This window comes from Hippocampus bargibanti, linkage group LG01 (assembly GCF_051943395.1).
Source record: "Hippocampus bargibanti isolate YZ-2025 linkage group LG01, ASM5194339v1, whole genome shotgun sequence".
In the NCBI taxonomy this organism is placed as follows: domain Eukaryota; kingdom Metazoa; phylum Chordata; class Actinopteri; order Syngnathiformes; family Syngnathidae; genus Hippocampus; species Hippocampus bargibanti.
The window spans coordinates 2,523,210-2,540,965 of record NC_142734.1 but is presented as its reverse complement, the minus strand read 5'-3'; the positions used below and the strand labels follow the sequence as shown (position 1 = coordinate 2,540,965).

The 17,756-nt window shown below is 42.7% G+C and overlaps 1 protein-coding gene across 2 annotated transcripts; it reads left to right on the top strand.

Moving 5' to 3' along the window:
- The first annotated feature begins 4,054 nt into the window (after positions 1-4,054).
- LOC148902729 (PDZ domain-containing protein 4-like) lies at positions 4,055-17,572 on the top strand. Of its 2 annotated transcripts, XM_088989860.1 has the most exons (8): positions 4,055-5,539; positions 5,619-5,867; positions 11,949-12,244; positions 12,311-12,398; positions 12,847-12,945; positions 13,038-13,100; positions 13,405-13,506; positions 15,072-17,572. In XM_088989860.1, exons 2-8 carry the CDS (start codon positions 5,808-5,810, stop codon positions 16,866-16,868), a joined length of 2,505 nt encoding a protein of 834 aa, XP_088845986.1. In that variant the 5' UTR covers positions 4,055-5,539; positions 5,619-5,807; the 3' UTR covers positions 16,869-17,572. The 2 variants fall into 2 exon arrangements, with proteins under 2 accessions (XP_088845986.1, XP_088845994.1); XM_088989868.1 differs by having other exon boundaries at positions 4,055-5,867.
- Positions 17,573-17,756: the final 184 nt, after the last annotated feature.

Below are 17,756 nucleotides of genomic sequence, written 5' to 3'. Positions count from 1 at the left end.
TATTTCGAAAGTCTTGTTTTTGAGTTGGTGACGAGTCCATACGTGACGTCACTAAAGGAATGCCCCTGACCGAAAAAAAAAAAAAAAGAATTGTAGCGGTCCTTCCATCACTTCAATGCATTTTGCTGTGCTTGTTTTGTCCAGAAGAGCCAGAAGGGGGCGACCAAGCTCCATAACTCATCCGCGACATTCCACTGCTCACCTCCACTGAAACCGCAATCAAAGTCATACAAAAAAAAAAAAAAAAAATCACATGATTTCCACTGTAGTCAATGATGTACTCGCAGCGGTTAATAAATAATGAGAAGGATGTTAAGATTCTGCCAGTATTTGCACCATCTAACTTTTTGAAAGCAAAGGAAGCTTCACAAGGAAGAAAGTGACTGCTTTCACCTTTTATTCCTTCAAACAACTACAGTGATACCTCGGCTTACGAACTCTTTAGCTCACGAACATTTCGCCTTATTCAATTCGGGAGAATATAATCTTGGCGTACGAACTAAAATTTGGCGGATGAACACCAAACCACACGATCGAACAGCGCCACGGTGGCGGGCGAACTAGTTTTCATCACCTCTTTCCTTTGAGTGCAGACTTGGTTTGTTATCGAGTGGAGTACTTTTTCTATTATGGGACTGAAAAAGACCCCACCACAGGCTAGTATTAAACCGAAGAGTACACAGAAGAAAATTACGGTCGAGCAGAAGATAATCGAAAAACACAAACGAGGTGTGCGTTTGTGTGACTTAGCATCCCAGTAGCAGTATGCTAAGTCAACCATTGCTACGTGTGGCTAAGGGTGTTTCTGTGTTAAAGGACTTTTTTAATCGATTGCAAACATTTATGCTTTCCTCTTCAGAACTATTTCAATCATATTCATAACTGGATGAGTCACAAAAAAACATCTTCTCCGAATCGGAAGCCATTGTTTTGATTCTAGAGCAAGGCAAGACGTCCTGGCGTGACGTCACAAACAAGGGGGCGGGACCTTCTGAAACTCGCCATCTCCGAGGTTATTTTGAAGTACAGTGAGACCTCAACTTACAAACTTTTTGTCTTACAAACGTCAAATTTATGAAAATTAAACCTTATAATAAGCACTATTTTCATAATACACACCCACCACGGCTGGCGGAGTGATCTTCGGCGGAAGCACACAACCGAACAGCACCAGAGGTTAAGTTACCAACAGTCCTTATGGAAGGTGACTCTCCTTCCATAAGCCATCAACAACCATCAAAAAGGTAAATAAAACTTTATTTTACAGCACAGTTTATTTCTTTAATTAGTCCTCATGTAATGTGCCTCTCTTTCCAAACAGCAATTCCCTTTGACCTTCGACTTCCAACGCCATTCCATCAAGCCATAAATGACCATCACAAATGTAAATAAAGTGACTTTATGATACAATGCAGTGTATTTCTTTCATTACAATACAATAACACATTTATTATACATAGAATAAGGTATGTTGTGTGTAGTTTTAAGGCTTATTTAGTTGAAAAGTATATTTTATGGAAACCGGGAACGGATTATTCCCATTTTAATGGTTTCCTATGGGAATTTTTTTTTGAGATACACACTTTTCACCTTACACACTCTGTCTGGGAACCAATTAAGTTCGTAAATTGAGGTCTCACTGTAGTTTTGGGACACTTTAACTGATTTTTATTGGTGTTTTGCATTTGACTAAAAATATCAGCCTGCGTTTAGATGCTATCAAACGTTTTTCAGATGTCAGTTAGGAAAAAAAAAATGGTGTCGGTTGTCCTTTAAATGCAAAAACACACATCTGGAAGCAGCGCAACGTAATAAAAGGAAGCTGAAAGACAATTTGGAATTATTTAATAAGAATGGACAAAAAAATAATTAAGATCAGTCCGTGATTCAGATATTTTTAGGCCAGCAGAGAAGGCTTTGCAGGCTTTGACCATAGATGTACAGGTGAAATGAATTCACTCACACATATCAGGCGATAATCTAAAATTGGCCAGAGTCTCGAAAATAGATTTATGCGCCTTTTTGAATTCCCCTAACACTTTCCTCCTGGCAAAATCTAAACAAGTCATTGTGATTACAGCGGGGAAAAGAAAGATTTTTTTTTCTTCCTATCCCATCTTTGCTTACTCTCCCGCATCATCATTTGCATTCTATCACTTTGTGCTCCCTGTTTTCTATTCATCATCTCACGCCTGTTATTAAAACCCCGCCCCCACCCACCACCCTCTTTCTCCTTTGAGGCAGTGCGCACCCTCACCTAATTGCACAACCAGTGCTGTGTTCCACATCGACTCCGGGCATCGACAAGAGAGACCTCGTCCCTTTTTTACGCCAAGGTGAATTGCCCGCATGCTATAATTAAACCCGATGAACTCTCAGCCTATTGTGCCCGAACCTCCATGTTCCAGTAACTTTCACTGGGGGGGCGGGGCTTCACACGCAGGCTCCTCAATACAGCGATAACTTGGCTTACGAACTCAATTTGTTCCTAGACAGAGTGTGTAAACCACAGGTGTCAAAGTCAAGGCCCGCGGGCCAAATCCGGCCCGCCACATCATTTTTTTCGGCCCGCGAAAGCAAATCAAACTTGTTAAATTCCATGATGATAGCTAAATTCTTCACCAAAATGTCATATTTTTGGATGTCAACCACAATAAAAGTCATTATTCTTGACTTCAGATTTGAAAACGAGTTATTCATTAATTTGCTGTGTGCTCTATATGTAATATTTGAAGGGGATTTAAACATTCTAATGGGTTCCCCAAATTCATAACGGACCTCGAGAGGAAACCATAACTACAATGTGGCCCGCGGCAAAAAATGACTTTGACACCTCTGGTGTAAGGCGAAAAGTGTGTATCCCAAAAATTAATTCCCCATAGGAAACCATTAAAATGAGAATAATCCGTTCCAAGGTTCCCATAAAACATAATTTTCAACTAAATAAGCCTTAAAACTACACAAAATATACCTTATTTTATGTATAATCAATGTGCTATGGTATTATAATTAAAGAAATAAACTGTACTATATAGTAAAGCCGGTTTCCTCAGCATTAAATACTTGATGAGGAACGTAGCCTTCCTCTTTCACCATCTTGAGGAATGATCCCTTGTAGGTGCTTTCTCTGCGATAATTTTATCTAGTTCCTCATCAATTGTGTTCTGTTTAGCTGGGTTGATCGCTGTTTGCATCAAGTGTACAGATGGCTTGTGCGGGTTGTTTGTGGAGCCTGATTGATGGGATGTTTTAACCTTGCAGTCTACACTGCCTTTGAACTATCAATAAAGTTGAAACGAGTCCAAATTTCACTGTTTTCTATCCATTTTCTCACTCTCTGTCGTCTGCCGATCTATCTTTATTAGATGTGTGTTTCTGTAACCACCTCACTGCTACATTCTTGACCAATCACATGCTGCTTTAACCGAAGACTGGAGGCGGGGAATAGAGGACAATAAAAAGTCAGCAGCCATTTTCTTTTTGGAGAACGGCTTCACTCTCTCTCTGTCTGTAAACCCCACCCCACCCCGACTACTGCATCTTGACCAATCACGTGGCTTTAACCGAAGACTAGGGGCGGGGAGTAGAGGACAAAAACAGTTGGCTGCCATTTTCTTATTAGAACGGGCTAGTTCGTGAACGATACATCACTCATTGTGGCAGTTCCGTGTGTATCCCGAAAAATAGTTTGTATGCCAAGGTAAAATTCTCATAAATTTATCGTTCGTAAACCGAAACGTTCGTAAGCCAAGGCGTTTGTAAACCGAGGTATCACTCTACTTGCCTGCAAGCATAGAAAAAAAGACAAGGAGGCGGGAGCGGACAGCAAATGAGATGTGGGCAAAATTATGAGGGGAGGGGATGGGCGCTGGAGCGCTTGGGGGTGGGTGGTGGCGAGCAAAAAGAGCCCAGCCCTGGAAACGGAGAGAAAAGGGGTGGAGGGGGATGAATGTGTAGTAGCTTCAGTCGCACCTCAGTGCTTCGTACTTATGGGCAGGATCTCATCAGAGGGGGGGGGGACAAGCGCCTATTGTGTTGCCCCCGCTGCAGTGGGGTGGTGGTGGGGCGGGCTGCATTTCGCATCACGCCCGAGGGGAGAAGCACCTTTCAATTACACGAGCGGGATTTCATGTGTGAGTCTGCTGATCCAGATTCATCACTGGCATACCAGGATGCCGGGTGTACTGTTTTTTTCTGCTCTCACACCTTGGACTGAGTAGAGGAAAGGAGGACTAAAATGGATTTAAATTTTGCTGCTGGAATGTTTTTTTCTATGGTCTTATTTTTTACTTTGGACTTCAATTGTCTGTCATTGTAATTGCTGACTAGTTGAATCGCAGAGAGACGGCCATTCTGATACTGTTGCTTTGACTTAAGTTATCACTCTCTGAGGTTGGACTATTTGCATCCCTGCCTCCAAATGTGTTCGGGTGTCAGGGTTTTGAGGATTACAGCACTTCCGGAGTAGATACAGGTGTTGCCAATGCTTGATAGAGGATTAGCTGCTTTAATAGCGTGTCGCCAGCTGTCTGCAGAGCCGCCGACGCCTCGCACGTGGACGGGTTGACACTTGGCGCAGCAGGATTAAAGATAAAAAAAAGCAAAAGGCAACGTAATTGGACTCTTGGGGGGGGCGAAGGGTGCAAGTTAGATTGTGATCAGCCTTTTATACAGGTTAGGATGTAAGGTCGAGTGTTTGTGAGTGGACGTGTCCAGTCATTCGGTAGCGCCAAATCCAATCAGTCCCTGAGATATTGACCCGCGAGATCGTCTATTGTCTCATCGCTCATCTCAAGGGGTCATTGATGTCATTGTAAATTGCCATCTAGGTTCACCCTCAAGCGCTGGTTGGTCCCAAGGAGTTTTCATCACATCTGACAACAGATCAGATCAGTGTGGTGATTTTCTCTTGTAGTCCGTTGCAATGTTATGTCAAAAATAGGTTGAGTGCGTTCGTTTAGTCCTGGAGAACCATCCTGTGATTGAATTCGATGTGTGTTAGTGTCAGAGATGTTCAATCGGACACTGTGGACAAAGGTTCGGACCCAAAAAGATAGTCTTTACTGCTGGCAGGAGACGTAGCAATTCATGACAGACGTCTGAATTCTGCAGCCCTCTGCCGAGCTATTCATGTCTAATCTCTATCAGTTAGTGAAGATTGTAGCCAGGAAAATAGGACGTGGTGGTCAGTCTCACATGAATTCTTCAATTGATGACTTAACTTCCTGAATTGGGGCGAGAAACAAAGTGGAAGGGGGAAACAAAGCACATGTTAACTCATCAGCTAAGCAAGCACACTCTGAACAAGAACTCTTAGCATACCAGGGAATCAGAATCAGAAAGCCTTTAATAGTCCCACAATGGAGATATTTGCAAGCGATGCAAAACAGAACTGATGCGGCTTGCTCGATTGCAAGTCAAGTTTCGTTCTTCAAGTGACTGTACAGCTTTTTCCAACTACAAAAAGAGCACACTGTAAGCGGACTGACGGATTTGTTTCGTCAAGACAACCGATCGGAATCGATATCTGTGAAATAAGGTCAAGCTATGAAAAAAAAACTCAGGATTCCACACACGGTCGATTTGAACGAGTGGTGTTGTTTTTTTTTTTACTCCAGAACAAAATGTTCTCCACTTAAGAGTGCGGCGCAAATATTAGCCCTGAAAACTGCCTCCCTGACGAGGTTGTCAGACTGTGTGGAAGAAGAAGAGGAGTGTTCCATAGCACAACCCAGCAAAGGAGGGTGGGGTCCTCCCTGTGCCACAGACAAAAGCCTCGACAGGTCGCTCCTGTGTCAGACGCCACGATGGGGTGCAACATGTGCGTGGTCCAGAAACCCGAAGAACAATACAGGGTCATGTTCCAGGTGAGGTCTCGTTCTTGCATTCCCTCCCAATGTCTTGTGTACAAAAATAGGTGTCAATAGGTGGTTTGAATGGCCTTCTGTGAGTTTTCATCATCCATGTGAAGTTCTATCTTAGAAATTCACATTAGGTTTTTCCCAATCTGTGTTGATCAAGGCGACATTGCGAGTTGACAGTATTTTATTGTGAAAAATCTCACGTCACAACCTCAAACAAATACAGCGTTACATCGGCTTACGGACGCCTTGGCTAACGAACTTTTCGGCTTACGGATGTTAAATTCACAAGAATTTAATCGTAGCATTCAAACTATTTTTCGGGATACACACGGAGCACAAGAATGAATGATGTGTCATTCGTGAAGGAGCCCAATCTCCAAACAAAGAAATGGCAGCGGACTTTTTTTTGTCCTCTATTCCCCGCCCCCAGTCTTCGGTTAAAGCCGCACGTGATTGGTCAAGAACGCAGCAGTGAGGGAGGTTACAGAAACACACATCTAATAAAGATAGATAGGCAGACAACGCAGAGTGAGAAAATGGATAGAAACCAAGTCAAATTTGGACTCATTTCAACTTTGATAGTTCAAAGGCAGATTGTAGACTGCAAGGTTAAAATATCCCATCAATCAGGCACCACAAATAACCCGCACGTGTGTGTGTGTATGAGTGACTCATATGACTCATACACACACATAAAGATGAGGAACTAGGTAAAATTATCGCAAAGTACGGCAACTTCACTCGGATATTGTCAAGAGGCAACCTGGAAGTTTGTCATCCATTGATGATTTTAAGGCTAACCACGGATGGTTCGAGAACTTTAAGTGTCGTACAGGGATTCATAGTGTAATTCGTCATGGTAAGGCAGCCAGTTCTGACGATAAAGCTGCCAAGGTTTACAAGGAATCATTCCTCAAGATGGTGAAAGAAGAAGGCCACGTTCCTCATCAAGTGTTTAATGCTGATGAAACCGGTCACTCCATTCCATCAAGCAATGACCATCACAAAGGTAAATAAAACCCCTTTATTATACAGTACAGTTTATTTCTTTAATTACAATACTATAGCACATTTATTATACATAAAATAAGGTATATTTTGTTTAGTTTTAAGGCTTAGAAAATTAAGAAGTAGAACATTCTTTTTATGGGGACCTGGGAACGGATTATTCTCATTTTAATGGTTTGCTATGGGAAATTAATTTTTGGGATACACAATTTTCGCCTTACACACTCTGTCTGGGAACCAATTAAGTTCGTAAGCCAAGGTACGACTGTAACCTCTATTCATATCGGTGTCCGTAAACGCATTTTTTTTTTATTGCTCTTATCCAGCTTGATTCTCTGCAGACGTGGGAGGGTGGGGAAGGGAAGGGGGTTTGATAAATCAACCTTCTGTGACGCTTTGATTTCACCCGCAATGGTTTGGTCTCCTCCCCACGCTTGGAGGGTGTGATTCTCGGAGAATCAATTCAAGTGGGAACAGTTGAAGCAGTGGTACACCACCATCTGTACCATCTGAGCCATTCAGCAGCCACGCTAATACACATTTTGTCTTTTCTGGCAGTTTTCTCGGTGTTTGAATTATATATATATATATATATATATATATATATACACCCTCCGCACCCTGCCCACCACCTTTTCCCAATTACTTCCCTCAGGCAAATCCAGCAGACATCCATACTTATTTGTCATGTCTTCTTTACGATGATACTAGTGCAGCCTGTTCTACCGGAGACAAATTCCTTGTGTGTTCTACATACTTGGCCAATGGCCAATAAAAACGATTCTGATTCTGATATGCAAATCTCTGAATTCACTTCACCAGGAAATTAACACTAAACACACCCTGAAAAGACACTAAAATAAAACATGATTGTTAACTTTTTTTGTTCGACTAAAATGGTGGAAGAGTGCAATGTAGCACACACACACACACGTGCACACACTGGACTTTTTTTTAAATGACATTGGTTGCCATGGAAGCAGCTTCCCTTGAAACCAATTTGGTTCCAGGGGAAGCTGCCAGGTTTACTGTTGGCGTTAGTCCTCACTTTCTCCCGATTTATATGCACACGATTCAACAGCAACATTTCCGATCTGGATTGTTGCAGCACATGATCAATTGGTGGCTTCGTACTAACCGGCAATGTCGTGTTAGTCGACGGCGAGGCTGGATGGATGATGTTTGGGTTTTATTCATTTGCCAAGAGGTGGATCTGTTTTAACCACCTGTTTGTGCAACCTGTTGTATCTTAACGGGGATTTTATCATAATAATAGTAGTAGTTGTTGTAATATGTAATAAATTATATAATAATTATATCATAATAATAATATCAATATTTGTTTATTATTATTAATATTAATTTCGTATGTTATTTTATTTTTGCACATCTCTGACAGTGAATGAGTTCAAAGCAAATGCTTTGGCCACAAAACGCCCTTAATCAGGCTTGAGTTTTGGAAGGTGCTTATAAATGAAATGCATGATTATTATTATTATTATTATTATTGTTATTCGATGAGAAGGTTTCTTCAGCCGTCATCTGTACAAAAGTACAAAAGTGATTCCTTCTCATCGATGGACCACTCCTGTACGACTGAGAGCTTACACAGACGTATTATTGTTATTATTATTATTACTATTATTATTATTATTATTATTACTATTATTATTATTATTACTATTATTATTGATTTTCATTGGCTCCGGGCAGACAAGCGTTCTTATGCAGCTTGAAGTTGTCTTTAAAGCAAGCCGAGCACCCTCATTATTATTACTAAATATTAATAATAATAATTAATATTTTTATTATTAATATTTAATTTAGTTATTATGATTAATATTTATTTAGTATGTTATTTTATTTCTGAACATTTCTGACAGTGAATGAGTTCAAAGCAAATGCTTTGGCCACAAAATGCCCTTAATCAGTCTTGAGTTTTGGAAGGTGCTTATAAAGGAAATGCATTATTATTATTATTATTATTGTTATTACTATTATTATTGATTTTCATTGGCTCTGGGCAGACAAGCGTTCTTACGCAGCTTGAAGTTGTCTTTAAAGCAAGCCGAGCACCCTCATTATTATTACTAAATATTAATAATAATAATAATTAATATTTTTTATTATTAATATTTAATTTAGTTATTATGATTAATATTTATTTCGTATGTTATTTTATTTTTGCACATCTCTTATATTGAATGAGTTCAAAGCAAATGCTTTGGCCACAAAATGCCCTTAATCAGTCTTGAGTTTTGGAAGGTGCTTATAAATGAAATGCATGATTATTATTAGTATTGTTATTACTATTATTGATTTTCATTGGCTCTGGGCAGACAAGCGTTCTTACGCAGCTTGAAGTTGTCTTTAAAGCAAGCGGAGCACCCTCATTATTATTATTAAATATTAATAATAATTAATATTTTTATTAGTATTAATTTAATTTTGTTATTATTAATATTTATTTAGTATGTTATTTTATTTTTGCACAACTCTTATATTGAATGAGTTCAAAGCAAATGCTTTGGCCACAAAATGCCCTTAATCAGTCTTGAGTTTTGGAAGGTGCTTATAAATGAAATGAATGATTATTATTATTACTATTATTATTATTGATTTTCATTGGCTCTGGGCAGACAAGCGTTCTTACGCAGCTTGAAGTTGTCTTTAAAGCAAGCGGAGCACCCTCATTATTATTATTATTAAATATTAATAATACAGTAAAGTCTCGTTATATCGATATCGGATATATCGATAGTCCCGGTTATATCGATACTATTTCTATGCACGCACTGAGAAAATTACATGCAAACAGGGTCGGATATATCGATAGTCCCGGTTATATCGATATTTTTTCGGACTCCCTTGAATATCGATATAACGAGACTTTACTGTAATTAATATTTTTATTATTATTAATATTTAATTTTGTTATTATTAATATTTATTTCGTATGTTATTTTATTTTTGCACATCTCTTATATTGAATGAGTTCAAAGCAAATGCTTTGGCCACAAAACGCCCTTAATCAGCCTTGAGTTTTGGAAGGCGCTTATAAATGAAATGCATGATTATTATTATTATTGTTATTACTATTATTATTATTGATTTTCATTGGCTCTGGGCAGACAAGCGTTCTTACGCAGCTTGAAGTTGTCTTTAAAAGCAAGCGGAGCACCCTCATTATTATTATTATTAAATATTAATAATACAGTAAAGTCTCGTTATATCGATATCGGATATATCGATAGTCCCGGTTATATCGATACTATTTCTATGCACGCACTGAGAAAATTACATGCAAACAGGGTCGGATATATCGATAGTCCCGGTTATATCGATATTTTTTCGGACTCCCTTGAATATCGATATAACGAGACTTTACTGTAATTAATATTTTTATTATTATTAATATTTAATTTTGTTATTATTAATATTTATTTCGTATGTTATTTTATTTTTGCACATCTCTTATATTGAATGAGTTAAAAGCAAATGCTTTGGCCACAAAACGCCCTTAATCAGCCTTGAGTTTTGGAAGGCGCTTATAAAGGAAATGCATTATTATTATTATTATTATTGTTATTACTATTATTATTGATTTTCATTGGCTCCGGGCAGACAAGCGTTCTTACGCAGCTTGAAGTTGTCTTTAAAGCAAGCCGAGCACCCTCATTGATAATAAATGAGAAGAGCAAATGGTACCCGCTCTCCTTCATCTTCTTCTCACTGCTTGCTATACCTGTTTGATAATGAACATGGACATGTTTCCTGCCGGTCTTTCACCGATGCTTCCTATTATTACAAGCGTGCATTAAGAACACATGAATGCAACGCGGTCACACTTCTCGCCAGCACCTGCAAGACAGTAAACAGCTTACTTATGATCAAGTCCGAAAGCTCATTAAGAGGCATAGTGTGATTTATAATGTGACATCAACAATCCCAAATAGAAGGTGAGCAGCGCTGGCTGCTATCTCCGGGGAGGGGCAGCACAGATAGAAGTGCTGAGGCAGCATGTGGAAAGAAGCTGAGAGTGTGAAAGGTAGTGAATCAGAGGATTCTAAAAGAAAGGAGAACAAGACGCTCAAGATTGTTGCCCGCCGGTGACAAATTCTTTGCTGCTGTACCCAAGTAACGTGATACCATGGCTTACGAACTTCATTGGTTCCCAGACAGAGTGTGTAAGGCGGAAAGTGTGTATCCCAAAATATAATTTCCCATAGCAAACCATTAAAATGAGAATAATCCGTTCCCACGTCCCCATAAAACGTAATTTTCTAATTTTCTAAGCCTTAAAACTACACAAAATATACCTTATTTTATGCATAATAAATGTGCTATGGTATTATAATTAAATAAATAATCTGTACAGTATAATAAAGTCATTTTATTTACCTTTGTGATGGTCGTTAATCAATCGCTTGATGGAATGGATAGCTTTTTGCATAAAGTGTCTCAAGGAGGTCTGGGTTGTAAATGTTGAAGTATTGATACAGCAACAGATGCAAGCAGACACACCAGAAACTTCATTAATAGCTGGTTCCCTTGCTCGTCTTTTAATTTCAAATTGAACTGATGGTTAGTGCGGGTTATTTGTGGAGCCCGATTGATGGGATATTTTAACCTTGCAGTCTACACTGCCTTTGCGCTATCAAAGTTGAAACGAGTCCAAATGTCACTGTTTTGAACTGGTTGCTAGCCAATCGCAGGGCACATAGAAACAAACAACCATTTGTGGTAACACTCACGCCTTGGGATACTTTGGAGTGTTCAATCAACATGTTTTGGGAATCTGGGAGGAAACCAGAGTCCCCCGAGAAAACCCACAGGGAGGCTGGGAAGGGGATTGAGCCCTAAAATGGCAACGCTACCCCACTATTTGAGAAGGACTAACTTAAGTAGAAGGGCAGCCCGGTAGTCGAGTGATTAGCACGCTGACTTCACAGTCGAGTGGTACCGCATACAATCCCAACTCTGGCAACCCTAGTGAGGATAAAACAATGTGGCCAGTGATGAAAATGATATTGGCGCCTGTGCTCAAACTGATCCAAGCGAGTCTCTTCCTTGCAGTTGAATAGGAAGGAGTTGTCCCGCCTATCTGGCGATCCCACAGTGGACATGAGGGACCCCGTGCTTTCCAATATATTACGGGGGCGCCGGTCCCGCAGACGAGCAGGCTCCACGGGGCCCCCCGCTAGCGTCGCGCCGCTGACCATGGGGATGGCCGACTGCGTGGACAGCTGCACACAAACGGACATCAGCTTCCAACATATGTTGACCGCGGGCAAGGGCAGGCAGTCTCCGCCCAACCCTCCACCTTCGCCACCTCCGCCGACACTCCTGGAGCCTTATCTGCTCAATGAGCTGTTAGTCACATCACAGTTTGTGTGTCCTCACAGTCGGACAGACCTTTCACTAGCCACCCTTTTCAGTTTTCTAGGGCCCGTGTACTATGACCCCTCCGACTACTTTGACGTCTCTCAGCATGATGTCGATAGACAGGATCAGCTGGAATACGAGGTGAGTGATGGATAGGAATAAAGCACTGGTCAGACATCTGGCAATTATTTTTTGTTTCCTGATAAAAATGTCTAGCCCTTACCTCAACCCTAGCCCTAAACCTAACCCAACCCCAAACCTGAACCCTAACCCCCGCTAACCCTAACTTCTAACCCCTAACCCAAACCCTAACTTCTAACCCCCAACCCAAACAGCATAACCCCAAACCCTAACCTCTAACCCTAACTCCCAACCCTAAATCCTCAACCCTAGACCCTAACCCCCAACCCTAAGCCCTGACCCTAACCCTAAGCATTTGCGCCCTCCTTGACAACTGGACAATGTTTATTTCTGCTTTTGCAGCTTCAAAAAGACATGTACGCGATATCACTCATGATGTCCTCACAATTAGTAGAGTGAGTGCGACGGAATTTTCACATTTCGTTGTCCAACTGTCTCGCATTACCAGGAAGTGGAGCTGTACAAATCCCGTCACCAGGATAAACTCGGACTGACCGTGTGTTACAGAACCGACGATGAGGAGGATCTCGGGATCTACGTTGGCGAGGTCACGATATTGACGTGCCGTCTTTTTATGTCTTGATTTACTGCATCTTACTCCATAAATTGTCTTCTCAACAAGCTTGTTACTTCCTCCAGGTGAACCCATATAGCATTGCTGCAATGGATGGCCGCATCCGAAAGGGTGACCGAATATTGCAGGTAGATTAATTAACACATATGGTGTGTTTTTTGGCAACATAGACATACTGTAAATTCAAGTGGAAATTGGATTGGATTAGCCTTTATTCGTCTCGCAGTGGAGACATTTTGTGAGCAGCAACATTTCCGCTGAACAAAGCGGGGCAGTGAAAATAATGCCCATTACAGGCGCAAAAAAAGCACAATCGCCCCAGAGCTGTCCAGCGATGACAGTACCGACATTCCTCCTAATCAAAAACGGTGCTGGCATATCCGTGCAGGAAATAATACATCATACATTTTACATACATTTGTTTGATTTTAGATCAACGGAGTGGACATCCATGACAGAGAGGAGGCAGTTTCTCTTCTGACCAGAGAAGACAGCACAAATTTCACCTTGCTCCTTGCACGTCCCGACGTAGAGGTGAGGGAGGATATTTGGATAGTTGATCGACGGTGCGCGCGGGAGTTTCTTTAGCGCACACGGTCACTATCTCTCTCTGTCACAATATCTCACTGCCTCTCACTGTCTCTGTGTCTTTGTCTCTCTCTATAGATATATATGTCTGTCTTTCTCTCTCGCTGTCGCTATCTCTCACTCTGTCTGTCTCTCTCTCACTCACTCACTCACCAATGTCACAGCACAAGCCCCTTTAAAGCTACTCTTTTGTTTTGTGACCAAATAATTCATTGCCAGACAAAATTGAATTTTTTTTTTTTAAATCCTGCCATCTGCTTGTTAAAAAATGTAGACTCCCACGCTCCATGGGAGATGACGGCATCTATATGCAGGCCACATATTGCGCAGAGTGCTGGAGGGCAGCCATAATGAGCCTGCAGAACAGACACAGGCGCAATCTCTTCTTTTTGGAGAGAGACGGCTACCTCGAATACCTGAGAAAAGCTAAGCCAAGATCATTCCTCATTTGGATTCCGAGGAGGCAAAGGTCTCATCTCTGGGTAACGCCCCGGCAAAGATGAAAGTTTTATCTGCAGGAACGCAAAGATACGGTCTGATGCGAAGAGAACAAAGACCAACGGATCGATAGCTTGCCTCGTCTGCATGCTGTTCACGTGTTAACCAATTAGGCGAAAGATCAACTGAGCTCTCCAGAGGGAAACTTCACTCGCTTATGAGGATTTGCATGATTTGCATTCCGGCGACCTCGGACGAGAAGAAGCATGTGGAGACAGAAACAAAACATACCTTTTTTTACATAATAAGACAAATCTCACACCACAATGAATGCAACAGAACGTTGATTTGTGATGTCAGAGTGATAAAGATTAGACAGAATAAGAAGTTATCATATTTAAAAGTTTCATGCTATTATATGCTTAGTCAACATGTGTGACTCAAATACACAATTGAAGCACAGACAACCTGTGGTCAATAAGGCCAACAGACAATGCAAGTTAAACTGTCAGCTTCATCTAGGAGATCTGTCCTGGCACAGAATTTAGGACTTGGGAAACTCCTTTATCACCGAAGCACTTTACGACTTGAAACTCCTTCACAGGAAGCGCTCAAAATTAAGTTGTGCTGGTAACTCTGGGAATATATATGTCCCTCGTGGACAGCGGTGGGAGTGCCAGACCTCTGCTCTGATATGTCCCTGCTCATAGGTTGTGGGCCACTCCTTGAAGCCGATTACCCCTATTGTTCTATTCCTGTCTGGTTTCACCTCATGAGCCACTCTGATTTATCTTGGTCTATCCCTGGCCCTGTATTCACCTCATTAGGCCAATCGGATTACCACTGTTGTTCTATCCCTGACTCTGGTTTACCTCATTAGCATGACTAAGCCTATGTGGTATCCGCCTAAGAAGACTGTTGTACGCATGGTCTAAATTAAACCTTAAATTACCATGGCTATTTAATGAAGGGCTGAAAAACCTTTTCCTCGATGGACCACTCCTGTACGACTGAGAGCCATTCAGTTGAAATGAATGCTTCTAACGAAAGATCCCTTCCATCATACATTTCAGAATGACAACCAAACGGTTGCAGACAAAGTGCATCAGGAGCCACTGGACAACGCGATCCACTTGCTAGCTACTCACAGAAGCAGCACAGACACCTGGGAGGCCTCCGCCCAAGACGGCCTTGCTTCAGGGTGCCAGGATCGCTTACTGAACCAGGATTCACCCCATTTGCTGCAGACTGTCCTGAGCAACAGCCAGGAGCTGGACAGTGGAGTGGGTCGCACGGACGAAAGCACTCGTTACGAAGAGTCCTCAGAGCATGACCTGCTAGGAGATGACCAGACCAGTGCCTGCAATACAAACACCACAAACACACCCGGAAGCATGCGCAAATTTTCGTCCACCCGAAGTGACACGCCACCGTTAATGTCCCAGCACGACCTCCAGTTTAGCACCGACTCACTTTTGGGCCTGGACTGTGGTGCACCAGAGGCTCCGGAAGGCAGAGACAGGGCCTACACGGGTGACCCGGTGAGGATGATGATGATGCCCGGACTGACCGAGGAAGAGTGCGAGAGGTACAAAGAGCTGCTCGAGATCAAGTGCTACTACGAGAGGAGCGACGGCTGCGAGGGAGGAGGCTTCCCGCTAGACGAGAACAAGAACGAGAGCTTGACAAGGCACGAGATGGTGCTTCTGGAGGAGGAGTTACGGCACCTGGAGTTCAAGTGTCGAAACATCCTGCGGGCACAAAAGATGCAGCAGCTGAGGGAACGCTGCCTCAAAGCTTGGCCCCTAGAGGACAAGGTGGCCAGCTGGTGCTCCCCTGGCGACGAGTCTCGTCACCAGGCTCTCTCCGACATCAATGAGCTTCCCGAAAGGGAGCGCTCCGACAAGGACAGCACCAGCGCCTACAACACCGGAGGGGAAAGCTGCATGAGCACCCCGTTGGTCAATGAGAAGCACCCTTGCGCAGCCAGCCCTGAAAGTGGAGAACCTCCACAGGAGAAGAGTGTCCCCTCCAGGCAGCGAGAGAGGACGACACGAAACGAAAGAGGGGCCTGGGATCAAGAGAACCTCAACCAAGCTAGAAGAGGACCTGGCCCAGGTGCCCGTAGGGCCTCCGACGGAGGGCTGAGACGTAACTGCAAAGCCAACCTTTCGAGGTCCGGAGGCCGCAGCGCAGAGAACAGTCCTTATATGTCTCGTCGCCATGGCGAAACTACACCGCCTCAACGCTACATGAGCTGCATGCAGCTGGGCTCACCGTCGACCTCCGAAGCCCCTGGGGACAACCACCGAGGAGACATCAGCCCCATGAGTCTGGGTAGCACTTGCAAAGACGTGGTCCCAAGTGGGGCCGCTGGGCCTTTGTCTCCACGTATGGAGTGGAAAGTGAAGATCCGGAGCGACGGTTCGCGCTACGTGGCGAAGAGGCCCGTGAGGGACAGACTCCTGAAGGCACGGGCCATGAAGATTCGAGAAGAACGTAGCGGCATGACCACAGATGACGATGCGGTGAGCGAGATGAAGATGGGTCGTTACTGGAGCAAAGAGGAGCGCAAGCAGCAGCTGCAAAAGGCGCGAGAGCAACGCCGGCGGCGGGAGATCATGATGCAGAGTCGTCACGACTTCCTGAGGGAACGGGAGCAGGGATTCGGCGTTAGCGGCGACGGCGCTGGGGCGCTACAGCAGGAACCCACTTCCATCCTGGAGTTATGCCACCGTAGAAGTATGAAGAAGCGCAGTCGCAGGATTCTGGACAACTGGATCACCATTCAAGAACTTCTGATCCACGGGACGCGTTCTGCCGATGGGACCAAAGTTTACAACCCATTGCTGTCTGTCACTACGGTCTGAGCGGGACAATGTTTTGCATGAGGATGTCTTTTTCGAGGACTCTTTCTTACTCATGACACTAAATTCAGTGGGCACTTCCTGGTCGATGCCGTGTACTACTGCTAGGGGGCGTCTGGGTCACATGATGTTTCAAACCAATCAACCAGCAGGTGAACGAGGAAAACATCTGTTGTGAATTTGGCTTTTCGCCGCCTTGTTGTCAAACAGCAACTTTAAAGGACAACCGACACCATTTTTTTGTTTTCTGACATCAGAAAAAGGTTTTATAGCATCTAAAATACCCAAAACACGCAGGCCATTAGAAGAGGATAAGAAAAATGGGAAAAGGGGTGTGGCATGATTGAAAGAAAATACACTTCTGGAATAAAACGTGAATTGGGAAAAAAAGGAGGGAAATTGCGCCATCTGCTGTTTAACCAGACAGTTGACAAATAAATGAGAAAAAGCTCATGTCTGTCAGGAGAGTTGATTTGTCTCAAAATCTGCCTGTTTTGACTACAAGGTGTTTGTTTTTTTTTTTTTTTGCTATACTTGAAAGGAAGCACAAAAAATATTCTGAACTTAATGGCACAACAGTAAACACATACTTGATTCGGAGTGGTCCATCGATGAAAAGCTTTCTTTAGCCGTCATCTGTATTTCTTTGAAGGTGTCGGACGGTTCGCTTCTCATCCAAGAGGCTTCGTCAGTGAACTAAAATTTTGCTGGGAGCTGTGGCCCTATAATAATAATAATAATAATATAAATAATATATAGATGTATATTTATATAGGGCCAGAGCTACCAGCAAAATTTTAATTCGCTGATGAAGCTTCTTGGATGAGAAGCGAAAATGTCCGACACCTACAGAAGACGCCTGAAGAAACCTTTAACGTTGCTGTATTTTTT

Bases quoted from the DNA above. Each gene is read 5' to 3' on its own strand.
- LOC148902729 (XM_088989860.1), top strand. From the start codon at position 5,808: ATGGGGTGCAACATGTGCGTGGTCCAGAAACCCGAAGAACAATACAGG. The intron at 12,399-12,846 runs GTGAGTGATGGA...TCGCATTACCAG, and splicing joins AGGATCAGCTGGAATACGAG to GAAGTGGAGCTGTACAAATC. The intron at 13,507-15,071 runs GTGAGGGAGGAT...CATACATTTCAG, and splicing joins TTGCACGTCCCGACGTAGAG to AATGACAACCAAACGGTTGC.